The sequence below is a fragment of the Mustela erminea genome, chromosome 15 (genome assembly GCF_009829155.1).
Source record: "Mustela erminea isolate mMusErm1 chromosome 15, mMusErm1.Pri, whole genome shotgun sequence".
In the NCBI taxonomy this organism is placed as follows: domain Eukaryota; kingdom Metazoa; phylum Chordata; class Mammalia; order Carnivora; family Mustelidae; genus Mustela; species Mustela erminea.
In genome coordinates, this window is record NC_045628.1 from 70253378 (window position 1) to 70277670 (window position 24293).

Below are 24293 nucleotides of genomic sequence, written 5' to 3' on the forward strand. Positions count from 1 at the left end.
TATTGAACATAAATAAATGTATAGTACAATAAAAGCAAATAACCAGGAGACCAGAGAAAACAGCTACATATAAACAATTCTTCAAAAGGACAAAATGATGGAAATGGGAGTTACAGAATATTACAGAGGCAGAGAGGTAAAGCCTTCTCACACAATGTATTAGAATGATACAAGCAAAACTAAATAACTATACTTTCAATCATAAACTAATGTTTCTCTTTCAATTCTGAAAAAATACTACTGTCTTCATTAAATGAAAGTACTTTCACCCACTTCAGCTAACATAAGTGTGATAATCAAGATCACCCATGACTTCCGTGCTGCTAGATGCAATAGCCATTTCTCAGTCCTGAATTTACTCAACCTGGCAGCAGCATTTGATAATTAATCACCTCTTCTTCTTTTAAAAACATCCAGGACACCACTCTCCTGCATTTTCCTCTTACTCCCTTGCTCTCCTTCTAATTTCCCCTTACTAGGTCCTTCTCATCTCCACAACCTGCAAACTTTGGCTTTTCCAAAGACCCATTACTCAGTCATCTTTTATCTCTGAACTCATTTCATTGGTATCAAAATCCAGTCTCAGAGCTTTAAATCCTGTCTATACCCTACCAATGCTAAAGTTCCATCTCCAACCTAGACTCCTCCCCAAACTCCAGGCTTACATCACTTCTCCATTTAGATGTCTAACTGGCATCTCAAACATCATATATCTATAAACAAACCTGGACTTTTCTCCCCAAAATTTAGTCTTTCCAAATCTTTCCTATCTCAGTAAATAAAAAGCCCATCAATTCAGTTGTTCAGGCAAAAATAATTGGGTCACCTCTGAATCTCTTCTTGCACCTTTAGTCCATATTCACAGGAACAGAAAATCCTCCTGGATTTACCTCATTTTATGCAAAAGCCGACCTCTTACAGTATTATTTTAGGTATGGCTTATCAAAACTCCAAACAAGTTCCATTACTTTCTGTTGCTATCAGCCTTGTCTAAACCCCTCTATCCTAGTCACAGTAAAACACAATCAGTGTTTGTTACAATCTATCAAGTAAGATACTATTTTTTTTAAGATTTTATTTATTTATTTGACAGAGAGAGACACAGAGAGAGAGGGAACACAAGCAGGCAGAGTGGGAGAGGAAGAAACAGACTCCCTTGCCGAGCAAGAAGTCCAATGTGGGAGTTGATCCCAGGACCGGGGATCATGACCTGAGCCCAAGGCAGATGCCCAGTGACTGGGTTGACAGGTTCTGCTCCCACTTTGTGGTTTCCCTGACTTTATTTTCCTTGGAGTTTACAAAGTTCCTTCAATCTATAAATATGTTTGTTTTTGTTTTTGTCTTTGTTTTTAATGAAATTTGGTAAGTTTTTTACCATTATTTCCTCCTATATTTTTTCTTATACATTGCATATGACATTTCTAAACCATTCATCTCTATGGTCTTCTTCTTTCCCCCCTAATCTTTTCATTTTCTTCTAATGGTTCTGTCAACCTATATCCAAGTTTATTTCTCTATCATATTAATTTTGCTAATAATGAACCTATACAGTGAATTTTTCTTAACTTCAGATGTATTTTCAGTTCTAAAATTTCCACTTCTTAAAAATTTTGTGGCTGATAATTCCTAGTTCCTTACAAGCAAAATTATTTTAACCTCACTAGTTATAATGGCTCCCTAAAAGTGCTCATGTAATAATTCCATGATTCTGGGTTACCTGGTATTTGGTGTGTGCTGATTTTCCCTTTCCTTGAGAATACATCACATTTTCCTGGCCTTTCATAGGATGAGAAATTTTGGATTATATATATGCTGGACATGGTGAAAATTATTCCGTAGAGACCATATTGTTCTGAAAAGTATTTCTGTTTTTGTTTTGTCAGATCATTTTCCTGCCTAGATACAATTACAGACTGTCATACCTCCTATGTGTGGTATCTCAGGTCTCAGTTCCGTTCTTGAAGCCTTATTTATAATCTATTATCAGTATGTCATGATCATCAGTTTCAGGGGTTGGCTAGAGATTCAAGCTAAGTTTTTTAAATACAGAATTCAGATTCTTCTCTGACTATTTTCTGGGGTCGCCCATTAATCCATGTGATGTTGATTGGCCAAGTACTTTTTAACCTTAATTTTTCTGGCCACAAAGTTTCTCTATCAAAGTAAAAAGTAGGGAATTCAGCCCATTCTGATCACCTGTTTCATGTTTTAACACCTCTCTAAAACCTGGCTGCATTTACTCAGTTTTTAGAGCCTCACATAGTTCTTTATATAACATGCAGAAAGTGGTTATTGTGGGAATATTACTTTCTTAGGAGTTTGCCTATTCAAGCAAATATCAGAAACCCTCCAAAATGATTTTTTTAATGATTTTTATTTATTTATCTGAGAGAGTGAGAGACAGAGAGAAAGAGAAAGAGAGAGAATGCACACATAAGCAGGGGGAGAATCAGAAGGAAGAGGAGAAGCAGACTCCCTGCTGAGCAGGGAGCCCAATGATGTGGGGCTCGATCCCAGGACCCTGGGATCATGACCTGAGCCGAAGGCAGACACTTAACCAACTGAGCCACTCAGGCACTCCTCCAAAGTGATTTTTAACTAACTAACTAACTCTGTATATTTTTTCTATATCAGTTAGATCTTTATCATAATATAATAAACTGGTAAAGAATCACTATGCTATCATTTTATTGAAGGGAGGACAAAACACAAAGCAAAATTTTAGTACTGAAAAATTTAGCAATGCAGACAAAGTGCTTAATAATTAGGAAATGTACAATAACAATTATAAAATATCAGAACTTTAAAATCTGTTTTGCAAACTCATGTCAAAAAGCCACTGTATAAGATACTTGTAGCCACTGAATAACCACATCAAATAGAGCTTAACTCACAGTAAATTTTTCCATACTAGAAAAAATTACAGTGAGAAATTTTTTTGTTTTACAAATTATTACCAAATCTAATGCTTTGTCTGATTAGTAATACCCTCCTTTTATTTACTGTTTACCTAAAATAACTAAGTGCAAAATATTCACTGACAAGCTATATTGCTCAAAACCAGACATTTCACAGAAAGAAAGTTACCTAATATTCCAACGGTCAACAAGTCAAAATTACGTGGGACAGGCTGTACAGTATGTATAGTTTGAGGACATTATTTTGGGGGGATTTATTTTATCTCAGAGCCCAGATGTTGACATGCTATCGACATTAAGCCCAGAACCACAGAGAATACCAACTGACAATCATACTTATTAGAAGCTCCAAATAACCTGCATCAATGAATATAAATACATTATTATATAACAATAATTCTAGCTTCATTTGTGATTTAAGCCAAATGTCAACTGATTACTATATCCTAAACACCATAAAAATTCCACTGCAACTTTCTACCCTTCAACTCATAGGAAGTGACTTTGCCTCCTATTTTACCCAAGAAAATTGAGATCATTATTTGTGAACCACTTCAGCTTTCTCTTTGTCATAACACAATCTGATCTTCATTTGTATCCTCTCCTCTTTCCTTTCATTCTCTGAATTTCTAGAAAACAACTTCAATTTCAAAAATTTTTATAGATGCTTTTCCTGATTGTAATTCTACTTTAGTATTTACAAATTGAGAAAATACATATACACCCATGGATTTATACAGTCTATTTCCATTAATAACATGGGGCTCAGGGGGCACCTAGGTGGCAGAGTCAGATGAGCATCAACTCTTGGTTTCGATTCAGGTCGTGATCTCAGAGTTGTGAGATTGAGCCCCATGGGCTCCATGCTCAGCAAGGTCTTGGCCCGGGACTCTCTCTCCCTCTGCCTCTCTCAAAACCCCCCCTAAAATAAATAAACCTTTTTTTTTTTAAGATTTTATTTATTTATTTGACAGACAGAGATCACAAATAGGCAGAGAGACAGAGGGAAGCAGGCTCCCTGCCGAGCAAAGAGCCCGATATGGGGCTCGATCCCAGAACTCTGGGAGTCATGACCTGAGCCGAAGGCAGAAGCTTTAACCCACTGAGCCACCCAGGTGCCCCTAAAATAAATAAATCTTTAAAAACCAAACCAAACCAAACCAAACCAAGGGGTTCAGTGGGCTATACCCATAGGTTGGGAAATTTCAAAGCTTAATGAAATACTTTTTTATGCAATGCCCAAAATTTCAAGGTACTTTCTTTTGAAAGTCCTGATTTGATATAGGTACTCTATTGTCTATGTTATTAGGATGCTTGGAATACATTCTCTACCACTTGACTATTTGTATACAGAACATAGTGACACAGGGTTACTACTCATTTCCACTTCTGTTGTAAAAGACTATGATGAAAAAGAGCCATGTTACAAATTACTAAGTCTGAAAAGTGGTTCAAGACAATGTTTGCTCCTTTCCAAATAAGAGAATTACATAACTTGTTTATATTTAGTCCTTTTCCTTTTTCCTGCCAGGAAGCTCCCACCATTTCTAAAATTTCACTATAATCATCATATTGGATTTATAGCTTACAAAACTGGGGTTTTTTTTTTATTTCTTTCTTAATTATGCATCATTGATTTGATTCACATAATATCATTCTGGCAGTACTTGAAAAAAACCACTTCAAATATTTTAAGCCAAGCCAAAGTATAACAAAAGGAGGCAGAAAGTACACTAATCGGGTGCCTGGGTGGCTCAGTGGGTTAAAGCCACTGCCTTCGGCTCAGGTCATGGTCTCAGGGTCCTGGGATCAAGTCCCACATCGGGCTCTCTGCTCAGGAGGGAGCCTGCTTCTCTCTCTCTCTCTCTCTCTCTCTCTGCCTGCCTCTCCATCTACTTGTGATCTCTCTCTCTCTGTGTCAAATAAATAAATAAATAATCTTAAAAAAAAAAAAAAACAAAAGAAAGTACATTAATCTAAAAATCTGAATTACAAGGTGCCTCGTTAGTGCAGTAGATAGCGTGTCAGTCTCATAAAAATCTGAATTACAGAAACATTCCCATGCAAAGCCAACACATGGCAGAACCATGACCCAAACGAAACTAAAGGAATGACAGAATAAAAAGTGCTGTATAAGCACAAAGTCGTTTCTAGGGATAGTAAAATTAATGATATGGAAAATAGATCGTAGCAAATATTTTCACGTTGACACAAAAATAACAGCATTATTGTCATTTAATATTATTCTGATTATTTTATATATACCGGGAACAGACTTATTTTTGTACCCCTGTTTTCATAATATAGTCTTCATACTGATTATTTGAACACTGTTTTTAAGAAAACAGCTCTTCCATGCAAGACATAAACTTATAAATACTTTGACTTACACCCCATAATTTTCTCTCAGCTCCTAAATGTTTAGCAGCTTCTAATGTGATTTAAATAAAACTCTTATTTCTTATTATTACAGGTATACTGTACATTAAAAACTAATTTATATATGTGAATGCAGTATCTTGCCTAATTCAGTCTTTGTTTTGAAAGTTAAAAAACAGGAAGAATATGATAAATCATATTAAATAATTGATTTTGCAAAACTCAGATACTCACTACTATACTGACCTTCTCCACCTATTGTAAAGGACGAGCAAAAGTAAAAACTAAAACTGAATTAATTTCAGTCACATGTAATTTTACACCATTTTCCTCTTAAATCTTTATTCTTTCCAAATTATCTCTAATTTGAACAATAATGGTCATTTCATGTGTTCATCTATATTTCAAAATTTGAGATTTTAAATTCCACATTAAGCAATATGCTTTTATAAGATATAAAAGCATATTTCAGAATTATGTTAACAAAAGCCATGGCTTTAATATTAGAAAATATTCTGAAGAATTTTAATACTTCGGGGCGCCTGGGTGGCTCAGTGGGTTAAGCCGCTGCCTTCGGCTCAGGTCATGATCTCAGGGTCCTGGGATCGAGTCCCGCATCGGGCTCTCTGCTTGGCAGGGAGCCTGCTTCCTCCCCTCTCTCTCTGCCTGCCTCTCTGCCTACTTGTGATCTCTCTCTGTCAAATAAATAAATAAAATCTTTTTAAAAAAATTTTAAAAAAATAAAAAAAATAAAAAGAATTTTAAAACTTCATGAAAATAGTGAAAAAGAGAAAAAGCACCTTGGAAACAAAATGAAACCTGTAATAACAGCTGAGTTCCAAACAGCAGAGATAACTCTGAAACCACCTTGAAGGAAGATTATTGCTATATATTATATAGTATCACATTTCACATAGAGTTCACATAAAACTTTCCACAGAATTTATAACAAGATACTTATTACTACCTTATATCCAGGTCCTAACTGATGAATTGCAAATATCTGTGCAGGGTTGAGCGCTTCACTGAATACATACACGGCACCAAGTTGACCACAGAACACCCTATTTGCATCAGCAGTTTCTGAAGATCCGAGAAAGCACTTGTCATAGCTCTATTTTTTAAAAAGTCACAAAAAAAAAATCAATGTATTATTTTGTAATGATAAAATATTTAAAGACAACTGCCTTCACTGTCATGAATACCTTAAAATATAACAATAACAACAGAAGAAAGCATCACTTAAGACTTTATGGAGTATTTAAGTAATAAAGACCAGCTAAAGACTTTTAGAAAAAGTGTATCAGTTAAATATTTTATATCTATACAAAAGCAAAACAAAACAAATCATCTATTCAATAATCACTTAACCACTATAGAAATGTTATCTTAAAGGCAAAAGGGCTTATAATTTTATTTACAAAAGTAAAACTAATTTTAAAACTCTAATCATTTAACAATTGTCCATATATAGAGAGATTCATCTAAATCAGAGAATGATTATTCCATATGTTAACCATAAACACATAAGCCCTAATTTTTGAATCTAATGTCTCCCCCAGGGATATATATTCCTCTATCTCTCCACACTAAGTCAAGGACACAACAAAAATCACTTCCCTCTCTTCCATGAGTAGGCATTATGCAGAACCAAATCAATATTGATCACCAAAATTTGCCACCTAAAGCACGTGGTATGGTGCTCTCCATCGGAAGAGTTCAAGACCTTAAGAAGCCACATTTATGAAGACCCTTCCCATCTCTGCTTCTTAAAATCTCACCAAATATTAGGCTCTGGTTTCCTTCCCCCATCCTCACAGGATATTACACTCCTTAGCACTAGTAAGCAAGACATTAAATATATACGGTTTTCCTTTGGTGCCTCAATAAAATGACAAAATATCTGTGAATGAATTATGAAGACAGAAACTCATCAACAGATACCCAATCTGTAATTAAAACTATAGAAACTGAAGAATTTGTTGCATAATGTTATGTGCACATATGTGTTATTGCCCAGACCTCTCCATTTCTTGGTACACCACTGCAAATAATTTAAAAATCTAAGTCTTTTTTTTCTTTTCTTTCTTTCCCTCCTTCCTTTCTCCCTCCTTCATTCTTTCCTTCCTTCCTTCCTTTTTAAATACAACTGTAGAGTTAGTGAAAGTCATCAAAATCTCTTGGGTTTCTTCCACTCTATAATTAAAAAGTCTCCCCTTTGGAAGGCAGATATGAAGTAGAATTGCATCTATGTATTCTAACTCTGCAAAATCATTCTCAAAAATTGACTGTTTCTGGCCCCACTATGAGTTTCTAGGGCAGAAAGAGCAAACTTGTTCTATAAATGAATAGACAATAAATATTTTAAACTTTTCAAGCCACATGTGGTTTCTACCATATAATCTTTTTTGATTTTTGTTTGTCTCAATATTAAAAAAAAAAGAAAAAGAAAAACCTCTAAAAATGAAAAAAAAAAAAACCCACAAAGATTCTTAGGTCATGCAAAAACAGGTCAAGGTTCAGATATGGTCTTCGGGGGTACTCTTGACTTAGGGCAAAAGCAATGGACTGTGCATACAGCAGTATGTGGAAGAAAACCAGAGAGAACAAGAGACACTGCTCTTGAGTAAATTAAAGTCTGGAGAGATACAGACAATACTACGAAGTGAATTTTGTTAAAAAGATATAAGTTTTTGTAAAACCAGGCATGCTGGAATGCTCGTATATTATTGGGTTTGGAAGTACTTTTGGCACTAGAAAACATATTTTCCTTTGGTTCTAACAGGCCAGGATAATGACAGGGGAAAGCCGAGAACAGAACTCTTGAGGTTTTAACTCTAGATATTCTCTATCCGGAATCCAACTGTGTTACCTCCCTCACTGTTAACAGGCAAGTCAAAACTAGTATTGTTTGTTATTTACAAAATAAATCACTTAATTGATCTCCCTACTTCTGTCATTTTTTTTTCCTTCAAAATATTCTCAATACTGCAGCCTGACTGATATTTTTAACATATGCACCAGCATTACATCACTCGTCTGCTCAAAACCTTCCAAAGATTTTTAATGTTGGGTAGGATGGGAAAGTCCAGGTATTGTGTCTGCACATAAGGCCCTGCATGATTTCACTCCCTGCTGTCTACCTAACCTTATCTCTTAAACATTATTCTGTCCATTCCTCCCTCTGTTCTAGACAAAGTGATTGCTTTTTTCTTCAATTAACTTCTCAGTTCTGTCTCAAAGACTGCACTCACTGCTTCCAGCAAATGGGATATTTCTCCTCAATATTCACATGACTTGCTCCCTCAACTCTTCTAAAATCATCTCATACCATCTGGCTTCCCACTTCCCTACACCTATAATTTCTATACCTAGTCCCACTAAAATTTTTTCCACAGCATTTATCATACTGACTAAATGTTATATTTATTCATTTTGTAGTTAAAATCTTCTTATCACATCCAAATAAGGTACAAGACCCAGTTTTTAACTGACTGAAATTTTGGAAAGAATAGAATACTGCATAGATGTTTTTGACCTAATACTTAATTTATTGAGCAATTTTCTTTTCTTTTTACCACTAATTGTCTATTTTAGCAACTTAATTATATTAAAGACCTAAAAATTCACTTAAAAGAAAATAACTTTCAAAGTATAACTATTAAGTTCCTTCCAAACTATTTTTTATACAATTCATGTTATGAACAATGACAGATCACACACTCAAAAACATTAAAGCACAGATTAAAAACAAAAAACAAAAAACTTACATCATTTGTGTTAACATGCCAAGCCATATCACCATAGGATACCAGCTGCCCATTAACATAACACCGAATTTCACTGTTCCTCCATCGATTATAAATGTGGACAATGCTGATCATGTACCACTTAAATAAAAAAAATTTTAAAGACCTTAATATGTCATGTTTAGTTATTGTCTAAAAAAGCAATCATAACATTCATACACAATACAAAAAATGCTTGATATAATAACAATTACACCTTACTATTTCAAGTTCCCCCTTATTTCTCATTTTGCAGATGGAAGAAGTGACTCATAAAGAATAAATCTGTGATGAAGACAGACCTAGAACACCTTGAACTCCGGAATGATACTCCTTCCATTATACTAAGGTCCAAATATTATGGAAATACAATATATTTGTGTTCATTCATTTAATAACATGTATATTCTGCCAGGCACCACAAATGCCCAATTTTGGCCAGACAGAGCATAGGTCCAACTCTCCTGAAATTCATGGTATAATGAAAGAGACACAGATTAGATATATAAAGATATATAAAATGATGAAAAATGAACTCTACAAAGGGGGAAAAACAAAACCACTGTAAACTGAGAAAGAATAACCTAGGATTCTACTTTGGATTGTATGGTCAGGAAAGACCTGTCAGAGGAACAACATTTTAACATTTATAATGAAATTTAGGAAATTTCAATTCCACAATTTAGATTTATTAGGTCCAAGTATAATTATATATTTTTAACCTGATAATGTGTGACTATGCATTAAGAATCTAGGAATGAGTTTATATTAAGTTCTAACTTTATAGCTCCTAAGTTCAACCAAAAGCATTTTAAGTGTACACTTTGATACAGAATGGTTTAAGTTCTGTAACAATTTGTGGCTCCAACCCTTACTCTAAGGCTGAGAATACAGCAATATTTTTCTAAAATATTAAAAAAATTCAAAAATTTACAGATACTTGAACAAGTATGCCTTCAGTGGTTAAGGAGGGAAAATTAGATTTAGTTTCCTCCCCCAAAATAAAAATATATAATACACACTTTATTTCCCAAATTTCTTAGAAATACTATTCAATTATTTCATATAGCATATTTTCAAAAACATAAACCTATAGTAATAATTCCCAACCACTAAAATATTAGTTATTTCAAGGTGTCTGAAAAACTTTGAACAAAATTCAATTTCTTTCATTTTGATTTAGAAAATAAAAATTGTGCACTCAAACGTCATGGAAGACAATAACACAAACAACACTGTTCCTCAATTATAGAAACAAAATGTCAGGTCAAACTGCTGAACCCCTAAAACATGGGCCTTTTTAAAAGTTGTTTTCATTTTAGGTAATCCTTAACTCCAATTATCACAAACTGAACCTTCACTGGATCAGAAACCAATATATATGTTTGTCCTGACTAAAAGCAGAAAAAAATCTTTAAAGTCAGTCATTTAACAACTTGTATTTCTAAATACTATGAAATTATCAGGCAAAAGCCATGAAAATGAAGCTTTAAATAAATTTAAGAAAAATCTTACAGTTTACATGCGTCAGAAGTCAAATTTACCTATGTTACCCTCACTGAGTTTGAAAATGTTCCATCAGAATGCCATCTAGGTAACACAGGAAATACAATCTTTATATTTTGGAGAAAAATTTTTAGAAATTTCAAATTTCTAAGCAGAATACACATAAAAAAATGTCTTTAAATAGAAGAGGACTTCCTGCTATCCAAAGACAAGTTTAAGATAAATAATATTAGGTGTATTATTATAGTTACTGAGATACCTAATATAGAAAAGTACTTATTTAATAAATATTTATTGAGCTCTTTTTCCTGTGTACCAGATAATTTAGTGTACTGGGCTGGAAAATACAAACTGCAAATTCATACAGATATAAACTGAGTTCCCAGGTTACCAGCTCTATGGCTTCTGGCAAATTATTTAGCCTCTCTGAAAAAACTTCCATGTCTAAAAAAGGAGGAATAATAATGCCTGCTTTATGGAATGACTGTGAATATTACACATAATAGACAACATATGAAAATTATAAGGGACAGTTCTTAATACATATTTGGCACCCATATAAATAAGATAGCATTAACTAAATATATATTCATTTTTTTATGCACTATGTCCCCAAATGAGATTTTTTTCTGCTGGAATTAACACTATTTACTCCTCAGGGTCATTCCCTCATTTAAAAAATTTACTGAGCATCTTTTTCATGCCAAGTATCACCCAGATTGCGTACTTACGAAGATAACATATAAACCCTTAAGGAGGTTTCACCAGAAAAACAAACATAAAAACAACTATAAAACCATCACAAATATCTAAAACACAGATTTGGAGCAAAAGAAGTAATGACTAACTGAAGGCATAGGGCAAAGACAAGACAAATGGAGAAGGAAGGCTAACAAAGAAGTCACTAAAAGAGTAAAATGAAACTTAAGATATAGCTTAAAGGATGAATACAAACTGTTGCGGAAAAAGGAGGGAAAGAAACATTCCAGGCAGAAGAAGCCTAATACTTCACATTATAACACAGAGTCCTGATAAAATTTTTCTCTGTGTTTAGATTTAGCTGCAATAACAAAGGCCAGCTTGTAAAGAGAAGTGTAGACACCTTTAGTAATTGAACTTTGTTTCTGCATAATGTGGTACCACTAGGAATTTTAAGCAGGAAAGTGAAATGATCATCTTCACAATTTAGGAAATAACCAGCTATAGTGAGTGAGTGGGTTAGTTAGGAAAATGTGGTTAAAGATAAAGCTGAAAACTATTGCAAAGGTTCAGGTAAGAGAACTATAAAAGCCTAAATTAAGATAAAGGTATTTGTGAGGAGGAGTCAAGATGGCGGAGAAGTAGCAGGCTGAGACTGCTTCAGCTAGCCGGAGATCAGCTAGATAGCTTATCTAAAGATTGCAAACACCTGAAAATCCATCGGCAGATCGAAGAGAAGAAGAACAGCAATTCTGAAAACAGAAAAACAACCACTTTCTGAAAGTTTATCTAATATATATATTTTTTCTTTTTTACATTTTTCTTAGGTGTTTTCCTTTTTTTTTTTTAATTCTTTTTTTTTTTTCTTTTTTTTTCTTTTTTTTTCTTTTTTTCTTTCTTCCTTTTTGAACCTCTTTTTATCCCCTTTCTCCCCCCTCACGATTTTGGATCTCTTCTAATTTGGTTAAAGCATTTTTTCCTGGGGTTGTTGCCACCCTTTTAGTATTTTACTTGCCCCTTCATATACTCTTATCTGGACAAAATGACAAGACGGAAAAATTCAACACAAAAAAAAGAACAAGAGGCAGTACCGAAGGCTAGGGACCTAATCAATACAGACATTGGTAATATGTCAGATCTAGAGTTCAGAATGACAATTCTCAAGGTTCTAGCCGGGCTCGAAAAAGGCATGGAAGATATTAGAGAAACCCTCTCGAGAGATATAAAAGCCCTTTCTGGAGAAATAAAAGAACTAAAATCTAACCAAGTTGAAATAAAAAAAGCTATTAATGAAGTGCAATCAAAAATGGAGGCTCTAACTGCTAGGATAAATGAGGCAGAAGAAAGAATTAGTGATATAGAAGACCAAATGACAGAGAATAAAGAAGCTGAGCAAAAGAGGGACAAACAGCTACTGGACCACGAGGGGAGAATTCGAGAGATAAGTGACACCATAAGACGAAACAACATTAGAATAATTGGGATTCCAGAAGAAGAAGAAAGAGAGAGGGGAGCAGAAGGTATACTGGAGAGAATTATTGGGGAGAATTTCCCCAATATGGCAAAGGGAACGAGCATCAAAATTCAGGAGGTTCAGAGAACGCCCCTCAAAATCAATAGGAATAGGCCCACACCCCGTCACCTAATAGTAAAATTTACAAGTCTCAGTGACAAAGAGAAAATCCTGAAAGCAGCCCGGGAAAAGAAGTCTGTAACATACAATGGTAAAAATATTAGATTGGCAGCTGACTTATCCACAGAGACCTGGCAGGCCAGAAAGAGCTGGCATGATATTTTCAGAGCACTAAACGAGAAAAACATGCAGCCAAGAATACTATATCCAGCTAGGCTATCATTGAAAATAGAAGGAGAGATTAAAAGCTTCCAGGACAAACAAAAACTGAAAGAATTTGCAAATACCAAACCAGCTCTACAGGAAATATTGAAAGGGGTCCTCTAAGCAAAGAGAGAGCCTACAAGTGGTAGATCAGAAAGGAACAGAGACCATATACAGTAACAGTCAACTTACAGGCAATACAATGGCACTAAATTCATATCTCTCAATAGTTACCCTGAATGTTAATGGGCTAAATGCCCCTGTCAAAAGACACAGGGTATCAGAATGGATAAAAAAACAAAACCCATCTATATGTTGCCTCCAAGAAACTCATTTTAAGCCCGAAGACACCTCCAGATTTAAAGTGAGGGGGTGGAAAAGAATTTACCATGCTAATGGACATCAGAAGAAAGCAGGAGTGGCAATCCTTATATCAGATCAATTAGATTTTAAGCCAAAGACTATAATAAGAGATGAGGAAGGACACTATATCATACTCAAAGGGTCTGTCCAACAAGAAGATTTAACAATTTTAAATATCTATGCCCCCAACGTGGGAGCAGCCAACTATATAAACCAATTAATAACAAAATCAAAGAAACACATCAACAATAATACAATAATAGTAGGGGACTTTAACACTCCCCTCACTGAAATGGACAGATCATCCAAACAAAAGATCAGCAAGGAAATAAAGGCCTTAAACGACACACTGGACCAGATGGACATCACAGATATATTCAGAATATTTCATCCCAAAGCAACAGAATACACATTCTTCTCTAGTGCACATGGAACATTCTCCAGAATAGATCACATCCTCGGTCCTAAATCAGGACTCAACCGGTATCAAAAGATTGGGATCATTCCCTGCATATTTTCAGACCACAATGCTCTAAAGCTAGAACTCAACCACAAAAGGAAGTTTGGAAAGAACCCAAATACATGGAGACTAAACAGCATCCTTCTAAAGAATGAATGGGTCAACCGGGAAATTAAAGAAGAATTGAAAAAAATCATGGAAACAAATGATAATGAAAATACAACGGTTCAAAATCTGTGGGACACAACAAAGGCAGTCCAGAGAGGAAAATATATAGCGGTACAAGCCTTTCTCAAGAAACAAGAAAGGTCTCAGGTACACAACCTAACCCTACACCTAAAGGAGCTGGAGAAAGAACAAGAAAGAAACCCTAAGCCCAGCAGGAGAAGAGAAATCATAAAGATCAGAGCAGAAATCAATGAAATAGAAACCAAAAAAACAATAGAACAAATCAACGAAACTAGGAGCTGGTTCTTTGAAAGAATTAATAAAATTGATAAACCCCTGGCCCGACTTATCAAAAAGAAAAGAGAAAGGACCCAAATAAATAAAATCATGAATGAAAGAGGAGAGATCACAACTAACACCAAAGAAATACAAACTATTATAAGAACATACTATGAGCAACTCTACGCCAATAAATTTGACAATCTGGAAGAAATGGATGCATTCCTAGAAACATATAAACTACCACAACTGAACCAGGAAGAAATAGAAAGCCTGAACAGACCCATAACCAGTAAGGAGATTGAAACAGTCATTAAAAATCTCCAAACAAACAAAAGCCCAGGGCCAGACGGCTTCCCGGGGGAATTCTACCAAACATTTAAAGAAGAACTAATTCCTATTCTCCTGAAACTGTTCCAAAAAATAGAAATGGAAGGAAAACTTCCAAACTCATTTTATGAGGCCAGCATCACCTTGATCCCAAAAACCAGACAAGGATCCCACCAAAAAAGAGAGCTATAGACCGATATCCTTGATGAACACAGATGCGAAAATACTCAACAAAATACTAGCCAATAGGATTCAACAGTACATTAAAAAGATTATTCACCACGACCAAGTGGGATTTATTCCAGGGCTGCAAGGTTGGTTCAACATCCGCAAATCAGTCAATGTGATACAACACATCAATAAAAGAAAGAACAAGAACCATATGATACTCTCAATAGATGCTGAAAAAGCATTTGACAAAGTACAGCATCCCTTCCTGATCAAAACTCTTCAAAGTGTAGGGATAGAGGGCACATACCTCAATATCATCAAAGCCATCTATGAAAAACCCACCGCAAATATCATTCTCAATGGAGAAAAACTGAAAGCTTTTCCGCTAAGGTCAGGAACAAGGCAGGGATGTCCATTATCACCACTGCTATTCAACATAGTACTAGAGGTCCTAGCCTCAGCAATCAGACAACAAAAGGAAATTAAAGGCATCCAAATCGGCAAAGAAGAAGTCAAATTATCACTCTTCGCAGATGATATGATACTATATGTGGAAAACCCAAAAGACTCCACTCCAAAACTGCTAGAACTTATACAGGAATTCAGTAAAGTGTCAGGATATAAAATCAATGCACAGAAATCAGTTGCATTTCTCTACACCAACAGCAAGACAGAAGAAAGAGAAATTAAGGAGTCAATCCCATTTACAATTGCACCCAAAACCATAAGATACCTAGGAATAAACCTAACCAAAGAGACACAGAATCTATACTCAGAAAACTATAAAGTACTCATGAAAGAAATTGAGGAAGACACAAAGAAATGGAAAAATGTTCCATGATCCTGGATTGGAAGAATAAATATTGTGAAAATGTCTATGCTACCTAAAGCAATCTACACATTTAATGCAATTCCTATCAAAGTACCATCCATCTTTTTCAAAGAAATGGAACAAATAATGCTAAAATTTATATGGAACCAGAAAAGACCTCGAATAGCCAAAGGGATATTGAAAAAGAAAGCCAACGTTGGTGGCATCACAATTTCGGACTTCAAGCTCTATTACAAAGCTGTCGTCATCAAGACAGCATGGTACTGGCACAAAAACAGACACATAGATCAATGGAACAGAATAGAGAGCCCAGAAATAGACCCTCAACTCTATGGTCAACTAATCTTCGACAAAGCAGGAAAGAATGTCCAATGGAAAAAAGACAGCCTCTTCAATAAATGGTGCTGGGAAAATTGGACAGCCACATGCAGAAAAATGAAATTGGACCATTTCCTTACACCACACACAAAAATAGACTCAAAATGGATGAAGGACCTCAATGTGCGAAAGGAATCCATCAAAATCCTTGAGGAGAACACAGGCAGCAACCTCTTTGACCTCAACCGCAGCAACATCTTCCTAGGAACAACGCAAAAGGCAAGGGAAGCAAGGGCAAAAATGAACTATTGGGATTTCATCAAGATCAAAAGCTTTTGCACAGCAAAGGAAACAGTTAACAAAATCAAAAGACAACTGACAGAATGGGAGAAGATATTTGCAAATGACATATCAGATAAAGGACTAATGTCCAGAATCTATAAAGAACTTAGCAAACTCAACACCCAAAGAACAAATAATCCAATCAAGAAATGGGCAGAGGACATGAACAGACATTTCTGCAAAGAAGACATCCAGATGGCCAACAGACACATGAAAAAGTGCTCCATATCACTCGGCATCAGGGAAATACAAATCAAAACCACAATGAGATATCACCTCACACCAGTCAGAATGGCTAAAATCAACAAGTCAGGAAATGACAGATGCTGGCGAGGATGCGGAGAAAGGGGAACCCTCCTACACTGTTGGTGGGAATGCAAGCTGGTGCAGCCACTCTGGAAAACAGCATGGAGGTTCCTCAAAATGTTGAAAATAGAACTGCCCTATGACCCAGCAATTGCACTATTGGGTATTTACCCTAAGGATACAAACGTAGTGATCCAAAGGGGCACATGCACCCGAATGTTTATAGCAGCAATGTCCACAATAGCCAAACTAAGGAAAGAACCTAGATGTCCATCAACAGATGAATGGATCAAGAAGATGTGGTATATATACACAATGGAATACTATGCAGCCATCAAAAGAAATGAAATCTTGCCATTTGCGACAACATGGATGGAACTAGAGCGTATCATGCTTAGCGAAATAAGTCAAGCAGAGAAAGACAACTATCATATGATCTCCCTGATATGAGGAAGTGGTGATGCAACATGGGGGCTTAAGTGGGTAGGAGAAGAATAAATGAAACAAGATGGGATTGGGAGGGAGACAAACCATAAGTGACTTTCAATCTCACAAAACAAACTGAGGGTTGCTGGGGGGAGGGGGTTTGGGAGAAGGGGGTGGGATTATGGACATTGGGGAGGGTATGTGCTTTGGTGAGTGCTTTGAAGTGTGTAAACCTGGTGATTCACAGACCTGTACCCCTGGGGATAGAGTATTATGCCTCCATCAGAAAGGATGAATACCCAACTTGTGTAGCAACATGGACGGGACTGGAAGAGATTATGCTGAGTGAAATAAGTCAAGCAGAGAGAGTCAATTATCATATGGTTTCACTTATTTGTGGAGCATAACAAATAGCATGGAGGACATAGGGACTTAGAGTGGAGAAGGGAGTTGGGGGAAATTGGAAGCGGAGGTGAACCATGAGAGACTATGGACTCTGAAAAACAATCTGAGGGTTTTGAAGGGACGGGGGGTGGGTGGTTGGGGTACCAGGTGGTGGGTATTATAGAGGGCACGGATTGCATGGAGCACGGGGTGTGATGCAAAAATAATGAATACTGTTATGCTGGGAAAAAAAAAAAAAAAAGATAAAGGTATTTGTAATTAAAAGAAGGGGGATAGGGACTAATTAACAGAACTGACTGAAAGTGCTGATACAAAAAAGGCAAATGTAAGCTAGTTTCCAATTTTTTACTTAATTTGGTTGCGGTACCATTAACTTGAGATAATTAATACAGTTAGCCACTTAATTAGCCAGATAACAAGATGTGGAATAACAGAGTTTGCTTTTGGTCATAACACTGATATTTGATAAAACTGATGAATGAATAAATGAATGCAGAGTTGAGTGAATGAACTGATCTCAGTGAAGATCAACGTAGTTTCAGGAAAATTAACTTTTCTGTTCTCTTTTCTTGGTATATCAATATATCCTTTATATAAAATAGACAAATGCTTTTTCAATTCCAAAGAGCTCAACCTTTGACTTGATAGTTTTGACCAATGTTTTTAAAGAAATGGGAGGAAAGCTGGAAACTGTGTATCATATGATAGTCTGTACATCTACTAAGGTCTCCATTTAATTAAGACTCAAAAATAGATCTATAAAAGAAGAACAAGAAAAAAACCTGTAATAAGAATTCACAGGAAAGGGGCGCCTGGGTGGCTCAGTGGGTTAAAGCCTCTGCCTTCGGCTCAGGTCATGATCCCGGGGTCCTAGGATCCAGCCCCACATAGGGCTCTGCTCGGCAGGGATCCTGCTTCCCTTCCTCTCTCTGCCTGCCTCTCTGCCTACTCATTATCTCTATCTGTCAAATAAATAAATAAAATCTTAAAAAAAAAAAAAGAATTCACAGGAAAATATAACATGATAATTATACAAACACCAACAGTAGCTAACACATAGGTATTAACACAAGGTCAAACATCTGTAAGTGGTACAGGTAAGGAAGCGAAAGTTTTAATATAAACATTTCTTTTTGAAAGGTCAGTTAAATACCTTATTAAACGATAACAATTTAGCTAGGGCATCTTCTGGAAAAATAAGGAAAAAAAAGAATGTATTTATCTTGAATAATGAAACAATAAAATAAAATACTATGGTTTTCAAGGTTTCTGAGAATCTTAACAGGTTTTTCAAAACCTCTATCACTCTATGGCCTTGCACCAGCCAAGACTCCTTAGAATCAATGTATATAGAGCTGCTACAAATGGGAATGTATCTCTCATAAGGAAATAGCGTAGAAACAAAAACAGAGAGAACAAATGGGTTAAATTGCTTTTATTGGTTAATGACAATTTTATTTGGTTCTTAACTTCACCCTAACTTTCCTTATTTATACTCTTCAAACCACTGTTATCTAAACTTATCTGATGAAAAAAAAATCACCTAGAGCATTTGTTAAAAACATATTCCTAATACGAAAATTCTAATTCTAAGAAGCTGTATTTATTACAAATTCCTGAGGAAATTCAAAATAGTTTGGCACATTTGGCAAACCCTCCTGGGTGTCATCTCAAATCTAATAAGTCAGAATTTCTGGTGGAGGGACAACTGAAGTTATAGGAACTAACTGTGATTTGTATCAAGGAAAAAAGAACCTCCGATCTAATATAAAAATTTATTTTGAATCACTGCTTTTTAAGCTATTTTCCAAGTATATATTAATGAATGATTGTTACACTGATATTCTTTAATAAAAATAGCTATTACTATTGCTTAAACATAAAGCAAATATTTTTATTAGACTCAGGTAAAATTTTTAAATGTGTATTTGAAAACCCCATCCTAAATCATAATTTCATCAATACATGGCAAAACACACATGGGATCATAAGCAAACAAGAAAACAAATGAAAAGAAAGAAAAAGAAATGGCATCCCTCTGCTATACGTGGGCTCATCATCTCTGTTATGGTTGTTCCTGTGGATAAATATTCCCGTGGGTAAAATGTAGAGTGTGCCCTAAAGAAGGTAGACAATCTCACTGTCATATATCCAAAAGACCCTTGAACCTGGAAGGGGTAACTGGCCTTAAACATGTGGAAATAGGAACTCCTATTATTTCTGTCCTTTTTTTTTAAGATTGAGAAGTTTCAAATAGTTAGTTACTCTTACACAAAGATGGAGTCCATTAAAATATTTTATACACACACACACACACACACACATATATAAAATGGAACATTTCTCTAGAAAAACCCCAGGTAATAGCAAATTATATCTCATAAATCTAGTTACACAGTTACACATTTCTCTGCATTTTCTCTTGTTATTTTTTATGTTCAGACTAGGCTTTTAAAAGTGCATTTCAACCTGGTCTCTGAAGATCCATATTCTACTAGGTATTAGGCAAAGGTATATTTAATGGGCCAAAACATTAGCTGTAGAGCAACATTCCCTCCTTGAAGTCAGCATTACTGAAGAAGCAGAAATCACTGCAACCTTCAATCTCAGGAAACACGATTCAGGACTACCAGAATTAACTAAAACTCCCTCAAGAAAAATCTCTCTGTATTACCAAATCTAGAGGTTTAACACCTGACCTTTTGAAAGAGCTAAATATCTATAAATCCATAGTGCATGATATGTACACATATAAAAACTACTGTGAAGTCTGAATCTCCAGTCTAAAAACTGGTTCTAATATCTAAATCAAATGAAGTCAGAGGAAGAAGAGGGAAGAAGAACAAGAAAAAGGAGGAGGAGGGAAAAGGGAAAAAGAAGGGGAAACTTAGGGGAAGATGAAAAGGATGAACAAGAGGAATTAGAGGCAAAAGAGGGACAAGAGAATATTGAGGAGGAGAAAAGCAAAGGAAGAAGAAGAATAAGATAGAAGGGTAATTAAAGCAAAATTTCTGCAAATGCTCTTCATACACAATTCCTCAAAACTATCATTAAATAACAAAGTTCATATATAAGTTTGCCTTTGAATAAACTTTGAATTAATAATGTAATTGTTAAAACTCTTTAATACTGTTTTCATAAACATGCTGAAAACTGAAAAGACACTGTATTATTTCTATATAACATACAGCAAATTTATATATTCCATAAATTATTATATATGACATATACAAAATTATGTACCAAAATTTTAGGATCTAAATAAAGATATAAGAATGTGTCAGTAGTTAGGATTCTAAGTGACTGTATTTTCCATTAAACCTGTGTAAAACACCTTGTCAAAAAGCATAAAATCTCTCTTAATGCTCATGGATAATACTCTAATTCTCTATAAATCCAATAATTAACTTAGTTTTTGCAGTGTACATTACTGTGCTAGAACAACAAGAAAGGCTGGTGAACTTTCGATTTTAAAAATGTATCACATAGTAACAACCACATTACTTGGCCTTTATTGCCATGACTACCTTTCTTACTCCTGCCACATGGAAAAGGTCCTTGGCATACTGCCCCAGAAAGAGCAATGACCACAACAACACCCAGGCCTCCTTTCTCACTTTATCAACAGTAACACCTCATTTATTTTACACCACTAGAAAATAAACTGCTCAACAGAAATTAGCTGTCCAGATAAATAGAACCTACTCCTTCAGGAAACAAAGGGTTCTCTTTGGTTGTTAAAGCATATTTTATTCACTTATCCAACATATATTATTAGCAATCCACCAAGATCAGAATTCTGTGGCAAGTTTATGAAGGAATACAAAGATGAATCTAACACATAGCTTAGTTTCAACAGTTACTAAATAATGCACATATGAGTAATAAAGATTTAAGAGAAATAATTGCTATAAGAAATACTGAAATAATATGCAATGAGAGAGATTATATTGGAAAGCAAGGAAATCAAGGAAAGATTCCACGGAAATGGTGTTATATGGAATGGAACCTAACAATAAGGTGGGATTTGAAGACCAATAGCCATAAATGAGGAGACACGTAAATGTTTTCACACCAGAGACTGAACATTTGAAAAGGAAAAGATAAAAACTGAAACACGTAGAGTAGTTCAGTTTTGACAGAGTAAAGAGGATAAGTAAAAAGCTAAAAGTGAAATCCAAATCATGAAGGACTAGGCTAAGAAGGTGAAGTTATTCTATAGTTAGTGAGAAGCAAATGACTGGTTTGAGCAGTGGAATAATATGATCATGACCATAAATCAGATATTAGTATATAAATAGTTTGGGAGAGGAAGAGACAAAGGATCCAAGATAAGGAGAGAACAATATGAAGAATTTAAGCAACAACTAAGGAATTTTCTTAAAGACATATATTACAGAGATACACAGTAAAGGAGTGGAAAGTTGCACTGATACCATGATCAAAAAGGGGGTGAAGAACAAAGATGATTCAAGTCCCCATTACCATGAAGATGGTAGTCTTTGGCTTTGATTAAGCAGCTTAATCAAAACAGGGGACTTAAGAACATACTGAATATGGGACTGGAAATGTAAATTCAGTGTTACATTTTCTGTAAATAAATGAGGGGCCAGAAAGACATTTACATGGCAGTATCTTTGGTAGATATAAGAACAGAGCTATAAGATATAACAGAGCTGTAAGATATAAGAACAGAGCTTGGAGGTAAGAATAATAGTGGAAAGCTTATCATGAAACTGAATAAAAATTTTCAAAAAATTATATCCTCCACAAAAGCAGGAATGTTATCTGTTTTGTTCACTGTCTTCTTTCTAGTGCCTACAACAATGTCTGGAACTCAGTAAGTACACAGTAAGTATTTACTATAAGAATGCCATAGAATAGATCCCAGCGAGCAAGTAAGTGAGACAGACACTGTGAGAGGTCAAGAGACTTTTTATGTGAATAGTTAGACATAAAAATAAAAAGAAAATGCAGACAAGGAGAAGAGAAAAGCACTATGAGTCATAAGAAAAACCAATGAAAGAGAATATTACAGAAGTCATAAAAGGTGAATTTTAAGATGGGGAAATGGTGAATTGTGTCATTCTCAATAGAAACATTTACTTATACCTACCTTACGTGGTTGAAAATCATATTTCACACAGTGCTGAAAACCTTTTCCTTTAGACTTCAGTGATGTGACTATTAGACAGTTGCCAACGAAGTGAGCAGAGTAACCAACTCCTTTGCTAGTACGAAAGCTGTAAAGAAAACTGAGAATAGTATAATATCCTCTGATACAAAGAACTATATTTCTAAAAATTATTAAATAAATAAAATATAAAACACTATTATAAAAATGAAACTCATTTCCCCATAGAGTAGAAGAGTATTACATGTACCAAAGAAAGATTAAACCATAAAAGGTTTAGAACAACTAAAGAAGAACTTTAAATTGAGAAAATAGACTATAGATCAAAAACCTCCTGAAATTTCAAGGTAAAATATCACAAATACATAAAAACAGATTAATGGCCAATGAAAGCCTACCAAGTAGACTTCATTTACCTTCCAGGACCCCTGAAATTAGCAAATACAGACACCATTTACACAGCTACTCTTTTCAAAACAACTTAATTCCAATTCTATTTTATCTTTTAAAATAGCTTAAAAATTACAAAAAAAAAAAAAAAGTTAGAGCCAAGTTTGATAAATGATGTAGGTAATCAAATAAAGGAGTACATTTAAGAAAGAGAACATGTCTATGAAATACAGTTATTTTCTTCTAAGGGAGCACTCCTCCTAGCTGTGAATTTAAGCACAGTATTATAAAAATTGTAAATGCTCTGCAAAATAATGGTATTATTAAAATATATGTATGATCTGCCAAAATGACCATTCTGAAATTCAACCCATTTATGTTTGGAAGTTCAGACGTTTGTTTAGAACTCCCTCTCCCTACTATCCTTACATAATCTTTTATAATAGAGCTTACGATCTGTTAATAGCTCAAATTTTTCTGCACTCACATTTCTGAAGCAGTCAATGTTCAAAAGCGTTTAATAATTCTCTCATTAAATCTGATGTGACAGGTACTACTGTTATCTTCACTTTACAGTTGAAGGCACCAAAGCACAGGATCAATATGTAGTGAAGACTTAATCCCAGGCAGTCTTATTTCAAAGCATTGCAAACATTAAATGAGGTAATACATGTAAACATTTACAAGGCCTAGTGTATGGTAAGGCAGTCAATGAAAGTTTGATGTTCTCATTACTGTGCATTATTGGTAAACTAAAACAATCAAGCTCTTGGTCCTTACAGGTCAACCTATCTGGGTTTATCAACCTATTCTGTTAGTTATCTATCAAATAATTACTTTTATTATTTGTTATTTTCTTGCACTGTAGTTATCACTAATATTTTTAAAGCATATCTTAATTATGTTCATAGAACAAAGAAAGTAAAAAGGCAAAGTAATGAAATCTAGAAGGAGTTCGGTTTTTTTTTTCCTCCCCTGGGTTGGGGACTTGCTTGTCCACTAACAATCCCCTTACTAATCTATATTGATGTGGACTGGAAAAAGAGGCTTGTAAATATTGACTTTCTAATGTTACCATTAGAAAAAAATAATGAAAAATAAATAAATAAAAATAAATAAAATAATCAACAAGTCAGGAAATGACAGATGCTGGCGAGGATGCGGAGAAAGGGGAACGCTCCTACACTGTTGGTGGGAATGCAAGCTGGTGCAACTACTCTAGAAAACAGCATGGAGGTTCCT

At 34.9% G+C, this 24293-nt stretch overlaps 1 protein-coding gene across 9 annotated transcripts in view; it reads right to left on the bottom strand.

Annotated features, from left to right (window-relative positions):
• NBEA (neurobeachin) overlaps nucleotides 1-24293 on the bottom strand; it is a 678194-nt gene that overhangs the window by 563164 nt on the left and 90737 nt on the right. For all 9 annotated transcript variants that reach the window (XM_032314437.1, XM_032314438.1, XM_032314436.1 and 6 more), the window contains exons 6-8: nucleotides 22644-22770; nucleotides 9068-9187; nucleotides 6265-6411 (exon numbers count right to left, since the gene is read on the bottom strand). In XM_032314437.1, the coding sequence (XP_032170328.1) occupies nucleotides 6265-6411; nucleotides 9068-9187; nucleotides 22644-22770 (394 nt within the window). The remainder of the gene's footprint in view (nucleotides 1-6264; nucleotides 6412-9067; nucleotides 9188-22643; nucleotides 22771-24293) is intronic.